Source organism: Rhizophagus irregularis, chromosome 5 (assembly GCF_026210795.1).
Source record: "Rhizophagus irregularis chromosome 5, complete sequence".
NCBI lineage: Eukaryota > Fungi > Glomeromycota > Glomeromycetes > Glomerales > Glomeraceae > Rhizophagus > Rhizophagus irregularis.
Window position 1 is genome coordinate 2,215,218 of NC_089433.1, and position 16,112 is coordinate 2,231,329.

The following is a 16,112-nucleotide window of genomic DNA, read 5'->3' on the forward strand; positions in this document are numbered from 1 at the left end:
TTCATACATATAAAAAAATGCTTATGTTACTGATGATATTATAGGTAAAGTTAATAAACTTAACTACCCCAATTTTTATCAATCTTTACTCGCGGCTAAAAATGAAGTTCATTACTATAAAAGGAACCAAATCACATGACACTACAGTTTAGTACGACCTTCGGATGACAGTAATTGTCTATTTGAGACGAGAATCGAGAATATGCAAGTTTATTCATTTTATAAATATATTTTATCTGATTTTAGTAACAGTAAGCAAAGAAAATATAATAAAATAAGAATAAGATTTATAGTATTTTCTTTTTTTATGTATTGTACAACACGATCAAAAAGCTGTACTAAAAGTTAACAAGAATTATCGGTCAAATTCACCAAAAATTAAAAGAAAAAAGAACAATGTTTTACAAAATATATACAGTCCTGGTCATAAGTATCCATACCCCAATATTTTCTGAAGTTATGTCATAACCTATCCTAAAAATTTCCAGGATTGACATACAAAATTAGAGGTTCGTACAATATATAAATCAAAAGTTAGATGATTGGGCAAATTTTGTGTTTTATAAAAAATTATCATCTTTTACATGAATATTTTCATTTAACCTTTTAGTATATATATATTTTTTTGATATATTAATTTTTAAGTGTCATACACATTTCTCTAGAATTTTTATCAGATTAGATACATAGCCAGGGAATTTCAATTATACCATAATCTTTCTTTCACTTTTTCGCGATTTTTGAATGGTGTTGAGGATTATTAATTTTATGCAGTATTTATTCTAAGTTTTTTTTGCCAATATAAATACTATGCATAAAATGGGTATTAAAGTTCTGCTGAAAGCAAATTGGTTTGCTAAATTCCTGAGCAAAAAAATCACCATAAAAATGGATTTTTTGCAAATAATATGATTTTTTTTATTATTTAAGTCTTTATTTTAATGGTATTTTTGGCCCAATAAGTGGCCATAATTTAATTATAATGAATGTAAGTAACTATTTTTTTCAAAATTTTACTTTAGTTCAATTGAATATTTACGTACAAAAAACTATTTTGGATAATTTATTAGGAAAATCAACATTTTGCAGCTAAAATTCATCGATCATCTAACTACTGATTTATTGCACGAACTTCTAATTTTGTAGATTAGTATTTATCTTCAATCCTGGAAATTTTTAGGGTAGGTTATCACATAACTTCAGAAAATATTGGGGCACGGATACTTATGACCAGGCCTATAAGAAGTCAATTTACAAACTGCATATTAGAATCGGTTGTATTTAATGTTAATTTAGAATGTAATTTAATGACATTCTAACATCACGACGTGAAGTTGCATTTCGACTATAAGAATGTCGATCAAAAGATTAGTGTATTAAAGTCGGTACAAAACAGAGCTTGACAGTTTTCTCAACAATTGGACAACCCAGCCAGAAATTAGAATTTCTAGACAGCCAAGATTTTAAAATGTCCAGGTTAGCCACACAAATTTGTTTGAAGGTTAATAAATGTATTCTAATATGTATTCAAAAAAATTATAAGTCAAATCAATATCTATTTAAAATGGGTAAGGATTTTGAAACCTTTACAAGCAAAGCAGATTTTGCGACGTAAAGATTGGTGATAAATTTTTATGGCTCATTTTTCAACTCTTTATGCCCGATCCTCTTTTTTTCGTGATGTATTATCAAAGAATGGAACACAATGCGAAGTTATTATAATTTCAAATATTTCTCCAAAGGTGTTCGAACTTCGAATTATTGTTAAGCAGTTAAAGTAGGTATAATTTAATATACTAGTATTCCGAATTTTCCAGGTCGGATCAAAACTGGAGATAGTATAACGCCTTCCCTGAATCTGGATCGGAACACTATTCAAACAAAAGAAACCCAGTACTTAATTATTGATTTACTCTTTATGTCATAATTACATGTATTGTGGTATTATCCCACGATTCATCTGAATGTTTTGACCTTTTACGTGAAGCCATCAAACTTGAACAGGAGGAAGTCATTTTGGTCGTATTTAACTAACATAAAGCGAACTATGAATTTTAAAAATTATTTGCTAAACTTACTAACATTATACATAATAGTAACTTATTAATTAAATTATTTGATAATTATCAGTTATATTGTAATTACTAAACATCAAAACATCAAAATTTTTATTCTTAAAAAATATTTTTTAAATTATATTTTATAGCTGGTAAATATATTATAACTTAATATTTAATAATTAAATTATTTGCTAACATAATTATTAATACATATTAATATTTTAACTTTTTATATTATATTTCAAAGAATGTAAGTTTATTTACAATATAACTTATTATTTAATGGTTAAAATTATTTGCTAATAAAACATTATTCTTGAAATCCATTTCAAAAAATATCAATTTATTAAAATTTATTTACATGAATTAAATGATGATAAAATAAATTAAAAGAATATGGAAATATGAAATTTTTTTTGAACATCAATGTTGTACTTCCCTTTTTTTTGGGATTTCACGCCGGTTTTGTTTTTACCCAATTTTAACCTAACCTTAACTGGGGATATTGTGTATTACTCCCTTTTTGTTGATCAATATCTGTGCAAAAGAGGTGCTGAGAAGATCAATATCTGTGCAAAGGAGGAGCTGTTGATCAATATTTGTGCGTTAACATTGAAGTCCTTTATCGGGATTGATTACGTAAGTCAGTCATTCTTAAATGGTATATACAAAGAATGGACTGTGGACATAATAAGATATTTCTTTTTATTTATGATAATTAAAGCACATTAAAATGGTGATGAAATGTCATTGTGTTATACATGCTAAAATAAAGTCGAAAAGTATATATAGAGGCACCGCAAGCAATAAACAATGGAACATATTTTATAGCCGTTGGATTATTGTTGGATGTGATTATTTATTAATTTAAAATATAATCTAATGTCATCCTAATATCACGATGTGTCGGTGTATTTGAAGCTGCATTTCGACTAAAGAGAATTAAAACTTTGTAAATATTACAATGTAATTTAACATAAAAATTGAAGTTAATTAAACTAACATAGCATTCCTGAAACGAGAAGTTTGACGATAATTGACAGCTATTATCAAAAAGAACCTGGTTAAAATGTAATATTTTGCAATTTTTTTTTTTAAAAAAAAATGATAATAATAATTATTGTTGATTACCTCTAAGTCTTCGAATCATTCTTGGCCTATGGGTGGAGCTAAGATTATGATTAATTTGTAAAAGCATAAATGCTGAAATTTTTGAAATGGAAATCATTGAAAAATTAATGCGTGATCACGTGGACTGCCACCGTAATTATTGGGTGCTTACCACTGTAAATAATCCAACTCCATCTTTTAGATAAAAATAAAATAATTATTAATATAATTGAATACTGTACGATTAAAGAACGTTCCAAATTACGTTACTGCGCAGTACTGCGCTACTGACGCAAAGAGGTCTAGTAACACGCCCTAAACATTAATAATATAATAGATATAACATAGTCGCACCTGTTTCGACATTCTCTCGGACTACGAGTTGCAACTTCACGAGAAATATTATTCCAACTACGGTTACGAATACCAAACCGATTTACGGCAATGATTAACCGATTATCCTCCTTAAAAAGAAAACCATTTTCAATGATAATGTAATAGAAAAGAAAATAAAAAAAGTCCTTCTTACAATAGGTAACCATGACGAATTAGAATATGATAATTGTGTATTCATCTTTATTATTAGCGTAAATGCGTCAAAAATAAATAAATAAATATTTGAAAGTTTTTATATACTAAATTTGAATAAATGTGTATTTTTTTTTTTTGATATTTAATGAAAAAAAAATTAGAGAGAAAGAAAGTGAGAGAGGATAAATTCTGTATGAATCAGATAATAAATCAAAAAGGTGAAATAAACTTCAGATTTTTTGTAAAACATTTGATGAACTTTAATCTTTTTTTTATGGCTTATTGTGGCTAGTTAAACTAAATACTAGCCACTGTAACTGTGAGAAAAATGGGTTACTAATTAAACCGGAAAAATCTCGTTTTTTAATTAGTTAATATTCGCACATAATGTTGCACGAGTACAATGAATTCAATTACGCACCAAAAAGCCATGAAAAGAACAAAGAAAAGCATTAAGGTACTGACTAGCTAAATCAGAGAATTTTTAGATGATCTATACACGGATAAAATCAACATGCATGTACTGCAAAAAAAATTAGCCATTAATTTGCACTACGAATTATTAACTTTTTACATCATTTTAGGTTATCCCCATATTTAGAGAAAGCACCGAAACATCCCTTCAAAGATTAAGATATACTAACTATTTCCTTAGAAAATTGATCACATATCGGTCATTTATCGGAGTTTTTATAGGGGGTGAGTTTTTTGCCCAATTTAAAAAAAAGTTAGTCAAAATACATAAATGTCACAATGTCACAATATCCGATACAAAAATCTTTACAAGAATTATTTTAAAATTAAATGTTGATCATAGCTAATTAGATAGGTATTTTGTATGTTATCAGCCACTCAACCATACACAATGTGACGATGTAGATCAATAATAACACAAACCAAAACGTATTATGATGTAATAAACTTTTGCGGATGAAATCTATAAAACGTCCGATATAAAAGTAAATAGTCAAATAGTAACAAACATGTTATCAATATATTGTTGTGCGATGCATCTTGGTTATTTTTAAATATGAATAACTCTTTAAAATTTTATGCTAATTTGAAAAGTAAAATCTATGTAAAATAGTGTGAGCCAGCCAATAAAATCACTTTAATCTAAGAAATCAATCAAATAAAGGTTAGAACAGATGCGCCGCTGCGCACCATATGATTATGCAATTAAAAATGAGAGCAGTCATAATATCACAGTTTCTGGCATTCTTATTTTGATACATTTTTGGTATAAGTTATTACATAAATAGTAAAACGGCTTGAACTTTCTCAAATGCATAAATAATCTTTAATAAATGTTTCAGTTCTTTCATTAATTTATCATTAAAAAGAGACTATAAAAATATTAGTACAACTTTAATAATATTATTTTTCTATAATGCAAATTTATTAAATTTATTCCCTTTTAAAAAAAACATATATGAAAATAGCATATAATATGGTGGGAAAATTCCAAATTTTTTATTTTTCTCTCGGTAAAATAAATAACTCTAATAACGGAAGAAAAGCGGGGAACTGGGGTAATGATTCAAAGACTGGATAAAGTAAAAAATTTTTCACATCATTATTAAAAGTGTTGAACTCTGCGAAACTAGTCATAACAAACAAACATTGTTTATTTATATAATAAATATCAAAATTTCTATTGTTCAATTCGAGTCATTGTTGAAATAAATGAGGGACAAATTTTTGTACGACACAAACAAATGATTTGGTGCAATTTAGGAAACATAATCATCAAGAAAAAAAAATCTGTCTGCTATTGGATAAAGTTTATACAATTAATCATCATTTGTATCATTTTGAATCTTAAAGTATTAGCAGAAATTTTCTTTCACGGACTGTTCGCTAGTATTTTCTTAGCAATTTCAACCCATCTAAATTTATTCTCTTTTCAGCTATTTATTTTGTTTGATGAAATGGGAAAGAATAAGTTATTTACGATCGATGATCAAAGTAAGGATTAGAATGAATCTGTTTTGAGTTCTCGTTTCATTGAAATGTTTTTCGATTTTTATTAATTGAAACTATTTTCATAACACCAAATTTAAATATTTATAAATTAATATATATTTATTTATTTATATATACGTGTATTTACATATAATGGCGCCAAACTTTATCATTAAAGATTTAAAGTTCATTAACTTAACGGAGTCGTATATTTATTTTGCAGTCATATTGTTTGTTTGATCATCAAAATATAAAAATATCCATGTAAATAAATCATTAGCAAACTTTGCAATACTTTGAAAAAAAAAAAACATTTAATAATTAATCAAAATATTGTCGATCAACGCCAATACCCAAAATTGGGTGGTTGATTGATTGGTTGAATATTTTATGCACAAATCATAATAGAACTATTGTAATAAAATTGAAAGTGAAAGAGATTAAGTTTATATATATAAATTACGTTTTTAGACTCCTTAAAATCCTTACCAAATTAAATTAAATTAAATAAATTTAAACTTTAGGAACAATAAAATGAAATCAATGCTTTGTATATCCAATTTTATCAGTTTCTTTCCGACGATAAATTACTCTTTTTGATCCGGTAAAAACAATTGATAATAGATCTCTATTTTGATGTTCGGGCTCGGCTTTTTTTATCCAGTTAAATATTTGTTATTTCAATTGTTCTTTTAGATGCAAGACAACAGTACTTATGATTCAAAGTATTTGTAAATTTTATATTTTAGAACAATGTAATTATGCAGACTCTAATTTACTATGGGCTGTAAATATTATAAATACAGTACTAAGTTCTTCACAAGATACAATTCGTTCATATCAGTCGATAGAATGAAATTTAAATAATAGTTCCTCCTCTCGCTTCTTCTTTTTTCCCTGATTCTTAAAAAACAAAATAGATAAATAAATAAATTGGTCTTTTCGCCAATTTAACTTGATAGCTGGCTATACATATTTTACTTTGTTTTCGAATCATCGTTCTTGAATATTAAGGATGTCTAACCCTAATAATCCGAATAATCCTAATAATCCTAATAATCCGAATATTCCTAATAATCCGAATATTCCTAATAATCCGAATATTCCTAATAATCCTAATAATCCGAATCCATTATGGTGGACAGATGATGTAATAATAATTTGTTATGTCTCGGAATATTGTTTTAGCTCGCCAACATACAGTCGGCTCTCGATATAACGAACCCTCCGGTTTTCACCTCAGTTCGTTATAAGGTTATAGCGAAGAATTTTAAAGAATTTAATTGGTTGATTCATTATAATGAGTATTTGATTGGTTAGATGTCGCATGTTCGGAAAAATTCGTTTCGACAGTTCGTTATATCGAGAGCCGACTGTAAATTGTTATGATATGATTCACTAAATAATACGTAGTATAAATTGAATTCTGATTTATGTCAATAGATCACGTAACCGTGAAATTTTGTTAGCGATGTCAGTGAAGACGATATATTTTCTTTTCTTATTCATTATTATTCTCAAATTTTTAGGAAATCGAACGATTGAATAATGCCGTGTTCATACTTGGTCCTCGTAATTGGAATAATATTGCTCGCCAAGTTAGGACCCGTACCTCGGTGGAATGTCAAACTATGTATGTTTCGCCCCAATTTGAGTACTATTTGCTTATTATAATAATATTATATTTCGTTAATATTTTAACTGTATATACAACTAATGAAGATGGAGACGATTAACATATTATAATTGTAAGTGATATATATTCCTTTAATATGTTACCTCTCATTTATGATTCACTTCATACGAGTTATAGTTTAATTGATCTTCCATTTCATTTTAAATATATCAGCAATGAATCTTAATCGTCCTGCAACTTTAAACCTTGGCATGTCTCAAAGATTTGCAGGTAAATAAATTATCATTTATTGTATTTTAGACTACATTAAATATAATATTTAACAACAATATTCTTTATTAACAGTCAATTATCGTAATATGGCGTAAGATTTTTTTAAAAAAAAATACATACATTCATTTATTCGTTTCAATTTAATTTAACAATATAATTATTTTATAGTCAAAACGGTCAAAGCGAAGGTCAAAATTCTATCAGCTTAACAGCAATACTTACAAATCCAATACAACAAAACACTAGAATGTCAATAAATTATATTTTGACTCATGATCGTGATATGAGGATGACAATTTATTATATAACTATATAATATCTTAACTTTCGGTGTTCGCCATCGGGATGGCATATAATCATACCACATTTTTTTCTTTTCGATTTTATTGAAGCGTATACGTTGCGTTACCGACATTTATTAGCGTAATTTTTTTACATTAAGAGAGTGAGTTTTATAGCGTATAAATTTTTATAGAATATGATGATAAGATTTTAGATTCATTTTTTACTTTATATTTTTGTTTAAGAAAAATGTTTTATGGTGATTTTATAGATTTATAGATTATATAGTTTTATAGATTTCGTTTTTTTTTCTATGATACTTACATTTTTATGGTGGCTTTTTTTTATGTTATAAGTTCATATAGATTTGTAGATTATATAGAACTATAGATTTCATTTTTTTTTTTTTTTCCTATGATATTTATGATCAAGAGAATGATTTATATTAGTTTTTTATGTCAGATTTATAGATTAATAAGAGTATATATGTAGATTTCTTTTTTTTTTTATTATGATACTTACATTTTTATGGTGGCTTTTTTATGTATATATTTAGAATTATAGATTTCATTTTTTTTTTTTTTGCTATGATATTTATGAAGAGAATGATTTATATTAGTTTTTTGTCAGACTTATAGATTAATAAGAGTATATATGTAGATTTCATTTTTTTTATTATGATACTTACATTTTTATGGTGGCTTTTTTATGTATATATTTAGAATTATAGATTTCATTTTTTTTTTTTTTTGCTATGATATTTATGAAGAGAATGATTTATATTAGTTTTTTGTCAGACTTATAGATTAATAAGAGTATATATGTAGATTTCATTTTTTTTTATTATGATACTTACATTTTTATGGTGGCTTTTTATGTTATATATTTAGAATTATAGATTTAATTTTTTTTTATTTACTATAAAATTTTTATAAGATATGGAAATAAAATTTATTAAGTTTGAGAGTATTTATTACTGAAAAAGAATACCAAATATTATGATAACTCTTCTTAGATAAATTATAATTAATATTGTGAAATGTAATGAAATATTTCTTTCAAAATATTAATTAAAGAATTAGCTGTATAATTTCGGCTTGAGATATTATTATTAAATGGAACTGGAACTGAGATTAATGAATTTAAATTAAAATTATACAAAGTAGGAAAAAGTAAAACACACCTAGCAATATAATTTAAATTCATTACATGAATTAGAAGTAGGAATTGATAAATAAGAGAAAAGCATTTGAACCAATTAATGAATTGAAAATTGGATATTATTATAATGAACTAAAAAAATGCATTTAAATTCTAAAAAGTAGATGATAATAGTTACTTATATTAAGTATAGAAATACAAAATTTTCATGTTTAGGTGTTCTTATAAGCTTAAAAAGATTCTTTCTGTTAAAATAGCAGACGTTATAATTTTTTAAATTTTACCAGCAATGTTTATAGATTACCTTTTTCTGAAGATGCAATAATTTTTTCAATACCATCTTGTCAACGATGAAGACAAATATTATTCTTCTTTGACATCGTTATTATTATCATCGGCTTGTACTGAATCATCTTTCAAGAATGGGTTAGAAATTTCTTTCATTCCTTCAGCTGGTGAAATAAGAATCACAGTCGTCCCACGACAGACGAGTAATCCAAGTGATCTAGTTTCATTTAAAAGATGCCAGTCCTCGCGATCTAAAAAAGAAACTTGATAATTTTAAATAAGAAATCGACTAATTACAACAATATAATAATACCTCTAAGTCGTTCATCCACATTATCAAGTACAAGGTTAAACAAGGCGTCGAATCCTCTTAAAATACCCATTGCTATTTCTCGAGATCAAATTCGTAAAAAAAATAAATATAACACAAAGTCACAAATATACGCGGATTAAAGAAATACACGTATTCCACTACAAATTTAATTAAAACGAATCATATTTTAACAATATTTTGAATTTTTACCTTCACGACCACCATGAAATTTAACTAAAACTTTTTCTCCAAGATACTTATTAAGATCAAGAATTCCTCCTTTTTTCGTATATTTTTTAGTGGAATGATTATTTTTAGGTTTCTTCATAGGCAAATTATCCCGATTATTTCCTTTTAAATTTTTATTACATTCATTTTTTTTATCACAAGAATTATTTGATACTTCGCGCGAATTTTTAGTTTCTGTATACATATCGTGTGACCTTATAAAAACGAGAAATACTTCTAATTAATTAAATATATGAATTCAAGATTTTTATTATAATTACCTTTCTAGATAAATTTTTATTTTTTTTTAAAAAAAAAAAATTTAATTGGCTTCTATGACATTACGTAAAATTCAATTTAATTATTTTAATTATCCGCATTTTTGACTTATTATATTGTTCCCCTGAAATGGTATAAATTCATGTCAAATAATTAATGTTCGGTCATGAGATGCAAGTTTAAAAAAGTTTAAATTTATAACTAATTCGGAGATCATCGCTAAGCCACCCATCTTGATTAAATCTTTTTTTTTTTTTTTTTAAACTCTTTCTTCACGAATGTTTTAATGCTTTCAAAAAATGGTTTTTTTTCGAATTAATATTATATCAAAAAATTTTTTAAAAACAACTTTTCCTTCAATAATTTATAAAAAAAATTTTCATACATTAATTTTAAGTAAAAATTCTCAATTATTACAAATAAACCGAACAAGACCAAGAAAAAAATTATTATTACAACATTATGAGAACAAATCATTCATTCGTAATACACATTATTTAAATCCACTCCCTTTTCCTATTGAAGAAGGTTTAGAACCTTTATTTAGTCCCGTAACTTTACATGAATTATATGAATATCAAGGATCTCTTATTGAAGATTTAAATAATCTTACAGGTTTGAATTTAAAATTCTGATTAGAAAAAAAAAAAAATATTTATAATTAATTATATTAATTGAGAAAAGAAAACTTTTTTTTTAGATCAAACGGAATTTATGGATAATACCATTTTTGAACTAATCGACAAAACTGCTCAAGTACCAGAAAATGCTCTAATATTTAATCATGCTTCTCAAATATGGAATAATGATTTTTTTTTTCAATCTTTGGTAAGGTTGAATTATTTTTTTTTTTTACTTTTGAAATTTGAAATGATTGAATGATTAATATAATTTTATTTAATTAATTTATGATTGATATATTTTTATCTATGTAGACAAAAAAAAATTCCAGTAAAGAAGTTGATATTATGGATTTAAATGAAAGGATTAAAAAGGATTTTGGAGCTATCGATAATTTTAAGGAACATGTAAAGTATACATTTATTTATATATTTTTCGAAGTTTTTAAATTTATACTCACTGATATATAGTTTAAAAATATGGCGTTAGGTATATTTGGTTCAGGATGGACATGGTAAGAAAATATTATATATTAATTGGAGGTTTTATGAAAATTTTTTACTTATATATTATTTAACATCTCATTAGGCTTGTAGAAACGGAATTTCATATTCTTCGTGTAGTAAACACTTATAATGCAGGTAATATAATATTCTCTAAAATCAACAAAAAACAAAAACAAATTTAATTATTATAATATTATAGGGACTACTCTTGATGTCACGAGAACTCAAGAAAAAGATCCAAATAATCATCCGATGCCATATAATTCACCATTTTTAACTTCATCAAAGAATAATGTATTAGATGTTGGTGCAAATAAACCATCTCCACCACCATTTATAAAATTGGCTTTACAACCTTCACATAAAAGTAGATTTAATCCTTTGTTATGCCTTAATATGTGGGAACATGCTTATATTAAAGATTTTGGTATTAGAGGTAAAGAAGATTACATTGATGGGTTTTGGGATTGTATTAATTGGGAAGTAGTACAACGAAGGATTATACAACGTAATAGTTTTATGTAAATTCGTTGTTGGTTAATGGGGTTTAAAGTTAAAAGTTGGGATATGGGATGATTAAAAAAAATTTGAGGCTGATATAAAATGAATTAATTCATTATTAAAAATCAAGTCTGAAATTTTTTTTTATTTTATGAACTATGGATTGATAATAAGCTTATTTCAGAATTATGAATTCGCGTTTGAAATCTATCATCTGGTCTACTTAAGTATTCATAAATAAAAAAAAATTTAATCAAATACTTCTTCACGATTATACATATTTACACCTAATATCAGACTATTCACTCTACCTCAACCCCTATACAAATATTCCTCTCTCAAATCCAACTTGATCACGAATCAAATTGATGTATCCGTTCTATATCTGCTTGTTATCGTCATTTTACCTATAAAGAGATTATCAATAATCTCATCTCAGAACATCCAAGGAAACAAATCAAATATTCCGTATATATTATTTATTCAGCCCGTGACAAACCGGTTATAAGCTCGAATTTGAGATGGTTGATGAAACATATATCGACGCTGGGAAAATCTACGAAATTATTTAAAAAGATGAGATTTTTTGTTAAAAAATCACGTGATCGCAATTTAAATTTTTAAACAACTGTATTTAAAAATAATACAATTCATAATTTTACAAAACTAAAAAAAAAAACTGATCAATTTAAAATTATATAATTATATTATTATTATTATTTTATTATTTTATAATATTTTATTTGAATTTTTATAGTAATATTATACTTAAAATTAAATATATAATTATTTTTCATAAGAAACCTTACTTTTCACCTCTAGGTAAGATTTTTTTAACCAATAGTACAGTTAAAGCTTGTTATAGTAAACCCTTAGTTTCAGCCATTTTAATTATATTAGTAGATTTTAAATTATTTTTCTAAATTTCTTAAAGCTTAATAAAAGTATTATTTCTAATTTTTCATTCTCTTTTGTATTATTATTTTCAGAATTTGAAATTATTATATCTATAATTTTTTTATCTAATAATAACTGTATTTTATTGGCATTTTATAATATAATCTTTCATTGTTATTATATTTAAGATTGCTTATCTAAACCTTTTCAAGATTTTATTATAGTTTCAGTAAAGTTTTGGCAGTTTTGGCATTTATAATAGGTTTTGTTAAATTTCACTTTTCTTTAAAGTTTCACCAACTTATCAATATAGTTTTGGCAAAATTTTGCTATTTTGGCATTTTGCCAATTTGCCAAATCCTCTAGTTTTTTCAGCAATTTTAAATATATTTAATGATTTTATATAATATTTATTATAATAAATATAAAAGTTCACCATATATAATATTAAAATTTTACTAGTAAATTTACTATAATAAGCAAATTTTAATATAAAATAAACTGGAAAATAAAAAAAGTTTATTGTAAGTCAAATTTACTATAATAAGCTTTACTTATAATAAATTTTTACTATATATAATTATATATAATATTAATTTTAATCAATAAAAATGCTTAATTTTAATATATAAAATTTTACTTAATCTACCATCTCTAAAATATCAACTGATATATATTACAACTCTTAAATATTAAATTTTTTTTTTAAAAAAAAAAATTGCCAAATATAATAAACTTATATAAATTATTATTATTATTTTTTTCTCTAGTAATACCAATATATAATTAAGATAATCTTAAATTTATTTTAATTACTAAATAAATATATAAAATTAAATTAATAATATTAGTATAATATTAAGTAATATCAAAGAAAATTAAAATAATTTTATATATTATAATAAAATCAATTTTTTCTAAAATTTTAAATGTTTAAATAAATATATTTAAAAAATTAATTTTTTATAAAATCTAAAAAGTTTATTTTAATAATAATTGCAATAATAATTGCTAAAATTTTAAACAAAAAAAACTCATATTATATTAAATATTTTATAATCTATATATATTTTTATGTTTAAGTAAAATAATCCAATTCAGATTATTTAGTAAATTTTTAAAAAATCACCTATAAAAAAAAAAGAAAATAACTGGAGGGGAAATTCCCTCCCCCTAATATTTAATAGAGTTAGGGGTTAAGATTAGGGTTTAGGGTAGGATTAGGTTGGGTTAGGTTTATTTATCACAACGTATCACACCCCACGGTCTTCATTTAATCTGGTGATACAAATTTTTATTAAAAATTATATTCGTCACCCTTATTCGTCACGGGAGGAATTTCCTTCCGGTTAAAATTAGAAATTCAAAAAAAAAATTAATAAAGAAAAAAAATGGAATATATCAACAAAACTAATTTCAATTATTTCAATTAGCAAAACCAACCGAAAATAATATAAATAAAAAAGTATTCACATTAATAAAATTGGCTATAATAATACTAATATGCATTTTAATAAAATTAGAAAATTATTTTTATATTATTTACATTCTGAGAAACTGATTTAACCTTTACCGGAAAATATTTATTTGGCAACTATCGGTTAATTATATCAGTAAATCCGTTCATCAATAATAAATAATAAATAATGTCGGTATTATGATCAGCAATCCCTCCCGAAATTTCTGTATCACTTGAAAAAAAATTAAAAAAAATTTTAAATATGAACAATTAAATTTTTATAGTACATTCTAGATGCTTTCTCGTCATTTTGTCCTGCTTTTGTTAGATTGAACCTACCATTTGAAGTTTCTTCTTTTTTCTGACGAAAAAGAATCAATTTTTGAGCCTTTAAAAAACATTTACTTGTCAACTTTTAAAAATTTTACTTGACGAAAAAAAAACCAAGGAACAAAGGGTTAATGAAATTCCGCCTACACTAATACGTGAGAGGTTACTAACATTTACTATTAGCCATTTAAGCTTAGATTATCCCTATTTTGTATTATCAATTGAAATTAAATTCATATAAATAATTAGAGTACCATTTATTTAACAATTTAACATGAAACAGATCTTCATATTACATCAGAATTATTATCAGATTATTTATATCAGATTACTATATAGAAATCTGATAAAACAAATGTGGAACGGTCAGATAAGAATGTTATCAGATTATTGTGTAATCATCAATTATTAGTAATTCCATTTTTTTATGTGGCTAACTAAAAAAGAAATATATAAATAACTTCTTTACCTTTGTTGTGAAAAAAAATCTCATTTTTTTTCCGTTTTTTTTTTCTTCAAAATTTTTTTTTCTATTCCACCAAAACTTATTCTTTTCCTTCTAAGTAAATAAAATTATAAAACATGTTGCGTTCAATCTTAGCACGAAACTTTGGTTTGATATCTCAAACTACAACTCGTGCAAGCACTCGTCCTATAGCATTTAATCTTTCACGTTCATACCATGAAAAGGTTAGTTTGTTTAAAACGGTTTATTTAAATTATCAGTAATTATGTACTTGATTTTGCCAAAATTTTATTTTTTCCTCTCATTATAATTAGAATATTTAATTAATAAAGAAAATTAATTCATAATTCCTTGTAGGTTATTGATCATTATGAACGTCCTCGTAATGTTGGATCATTACCAAGAACAGATTCCGATGTAGGAACTGGACTAGTTGGTGCACCAGCATGTGGTGATGTTATGAAACTTCAAATTCGAGTTGATGAACGAACTAATAAAATTGTAGACGTTAAATTTAAGACGTTTGGATGTGGTTCCGCGATTGCTTCTTCAAGTTATATGACAGAACGTGTACGAGGGATGTCTTTAGACGAAGCCTCAAAAATTAAAAACACTGAAATTGCAAAAGAGTTGAGCCTACCACCTGTCAAACTTCATTGTTCAAGTAAGTCTTAACATTGTTAATTCAACTTTACTTAATATATTAATTTTAACAATTATTTTGGTTTATATTTTTAGTGCTCGCAGAAGATGCTATTAAATCTGCTATTAAAGATTATAAGAGTAAACGTAGTGCATTATCAGCGCCAAATGTCAATAATATTAGTCAACAATCTTCAACACAGGCTACTGCATAATTATGAAATTTATCGTACCAGGTTATCCGTAATAAGTTGCTATGAAATCAGTGTTTTCTTATTAATATGAGAGAATATTATAAACTTTTTTTTGCTACTATCTATTTGATATTAGTTGAGCTTTGTATATAAAATTATTTCTTAATCACTATTTCCTTTTTATTTCATGACGTAAATGATATATATATTAAAATGATTTTTTATTTGAATAACTATTATAAGGAATATATATTATATCGAAAATATGATACAATCAATAATGTCAATAATGTTCTATAAATGTATTAAAAATAAAATCTTTACAAAAAAAATACCAAAAGAAAAGAAAAAAAAATGGTTTTTTTTTTCG

General features: G+C 24.8%; 5 protein-coding genes across 6 annotated transcripts; 3 read left to right on the top strand and 2 right to left on the bottom strand.

Annotated features, from left to right (window-relative positions):
* Positions 1-2,922: 2,922 nt before the first annotated feature.
* On the bottom strand, positions 2,923-3,744 carry OCT59_025009 (uncharacterized protein; the record flags this gene model as incomplete). Its single annotated transcript, XM_066135604.1, has 6 exons — positions 2,923-2,992; positions 3,064-3,103; positions 3,192-3,263; positions 3,343-3,365; positions 3,525-3,634; positions 3,700-3,744. The coding sequence occupies 6 exons, from the start codon at positions 3,742-3,744 to the stop codon at positions 2,923-2,925; spliced, it is 360 nt and encodes a 119-aa protein (XP_065991813.1).
* Positions 3,745-6,681: 2,937 nt separating this feature from the next.
* On the top strand, positions 6,682-7,891 carry OCT59_025010 (uncharacterized protein; the record flags this gene model as incomplete). 2 transcript variants are annotated; one of them, XM_025331505.2, is made up of 6 exons in its annotated part: positions 6,682-6,816; positions 7,196-7,299; positions 7,389-7,414; positions 7,516-7,572; positions 7,648-7,666; positions 7,744-7,891. In XM_025331505.2, the coding sequence occupies 6 exons, from the start codon at positions 6,682-6,684 to the stop codon at positions 7,889-7,891; spliced, it is 489 nt and encodes a 162-aa protein (XP_025186649.1). The 2 variants fall into 2 exon arrangements, with proteins under 2 accessions (XP_025186649.1, XP_065991814.1); XM_066135610.1 differs by lacking the exons at positions 6,682-6,816; positions 7,196-7,299; positions 7,389-7,414 and having other exon boundaries at positions 7,518-7,572.
* A 1,490-nt stretch (positions 7,892-9,381) lies between these two features.
* Positions 9,382-10,052, bottom strand: OCT59_025011 (uncharacterized protein; the record flags this gene model as incomplete). Its single annotated transcript, XM_025309025.2, has 3 exons — positions 9,382-9,557; positions 9,620-9,691; positions 9,830-10,052. The coding sequence occupies 3 exons, from the start codon at positions 10,050-10,052 to the stop codon at positions 9,382-9,384; spliced, it is 471 nt and encodes a 156-aa protein (XP_025186650.2).
* Positions 10,053-10,400: 348 nt separating this feature from the next.
* On the top strand, positions 10,401-12,013 carry OCT59_025012 (mitochondrial 37S ribosomal protein mS42). Its single transcript, XM_025313708.2, has 6 exons — positions 10,401-10,741; positions 10,827-10,954; positions 11,062-11,154; positions 11,218-11,261; positions 11,336-11,388; positions 11,453-12,013. The coding sequence occupies exons 1-6, from the start codon at positions 10,426-10,428 to the stop codon at positions 11,776-11,778; spliced, it is 960 nt and encodes a 319-aa protein (XP_025186651.1). The 5' UTR covers positions 10,401-10,425; the 3' UTR covers positions 11,779-12,013.
* A 2,752-nt stretch (positions 12,014-14,765) lies between these two features.
* OCT59_025013 (iron-binding protein) lies at positions 14,766-16,066 on the top strand. Its single transcript, XM_025313709.2, has 3 exons — positions 14,766-15,130; positions 15,264-15,570; positions 15,645-16,066. The coding sequence occupies exons 1-3, from the start codon at positions 15,023-15,025 to the stop codon at positions 15,761-15,763; spliced, it is 534 nt and encodes a 177-aa protein (XP_025186652.1). The 5' UTR covers positions 14,766-15,022; the 3' UTR covers positions 15,764-16,066.
* The last annotated feature ends 46 nt before the right edge of the window (positions 16,067-16,112 follow it).

Coding starts and splice junctions, on each gene's coding strand:
- OCT59_025013 (XM_025313709.2), top strand. CDS start 15,023: ATGTTGCGTTCAATCTTAGCACGAAACTTTGGTTTGATATCTCAAACT. Junction 15,131..15,263: donor CACGTTCATACCATGAAAAG/GTTAGTTTGTTT, acceptor AATTCCTTGTAG/GTTATTGATCATTATGAACG. Junction 15,571..15,644: donor TGTCAAACTTCATTGTTCAA/GTAAGTCTTAAC, acceptor TTATATTTTTAG/TGCTCGCAGAAGATGCTATT.
- OCT59_025012 (XM_025313708.2), top strand. CDS start 10,426: ATGGTTTTTTTTCGAATTAATATTATATCAAAAAATTTTTTAAAAACA. Junction 10,742..10,826: donor AGATTTAAATAATCTTACAG/GTTTGAATTTAA, acceptor CTTTTTTTTTAG/ATCAAACGGAATTTATGGAT. Junction 10,955..11,061: donor ATTTTTTTTTTCAATCTTTG/GTAAGGTTGAAT, acceptor TTATCTATGTAG/ACAAAAAAAAATTCCAGTAA.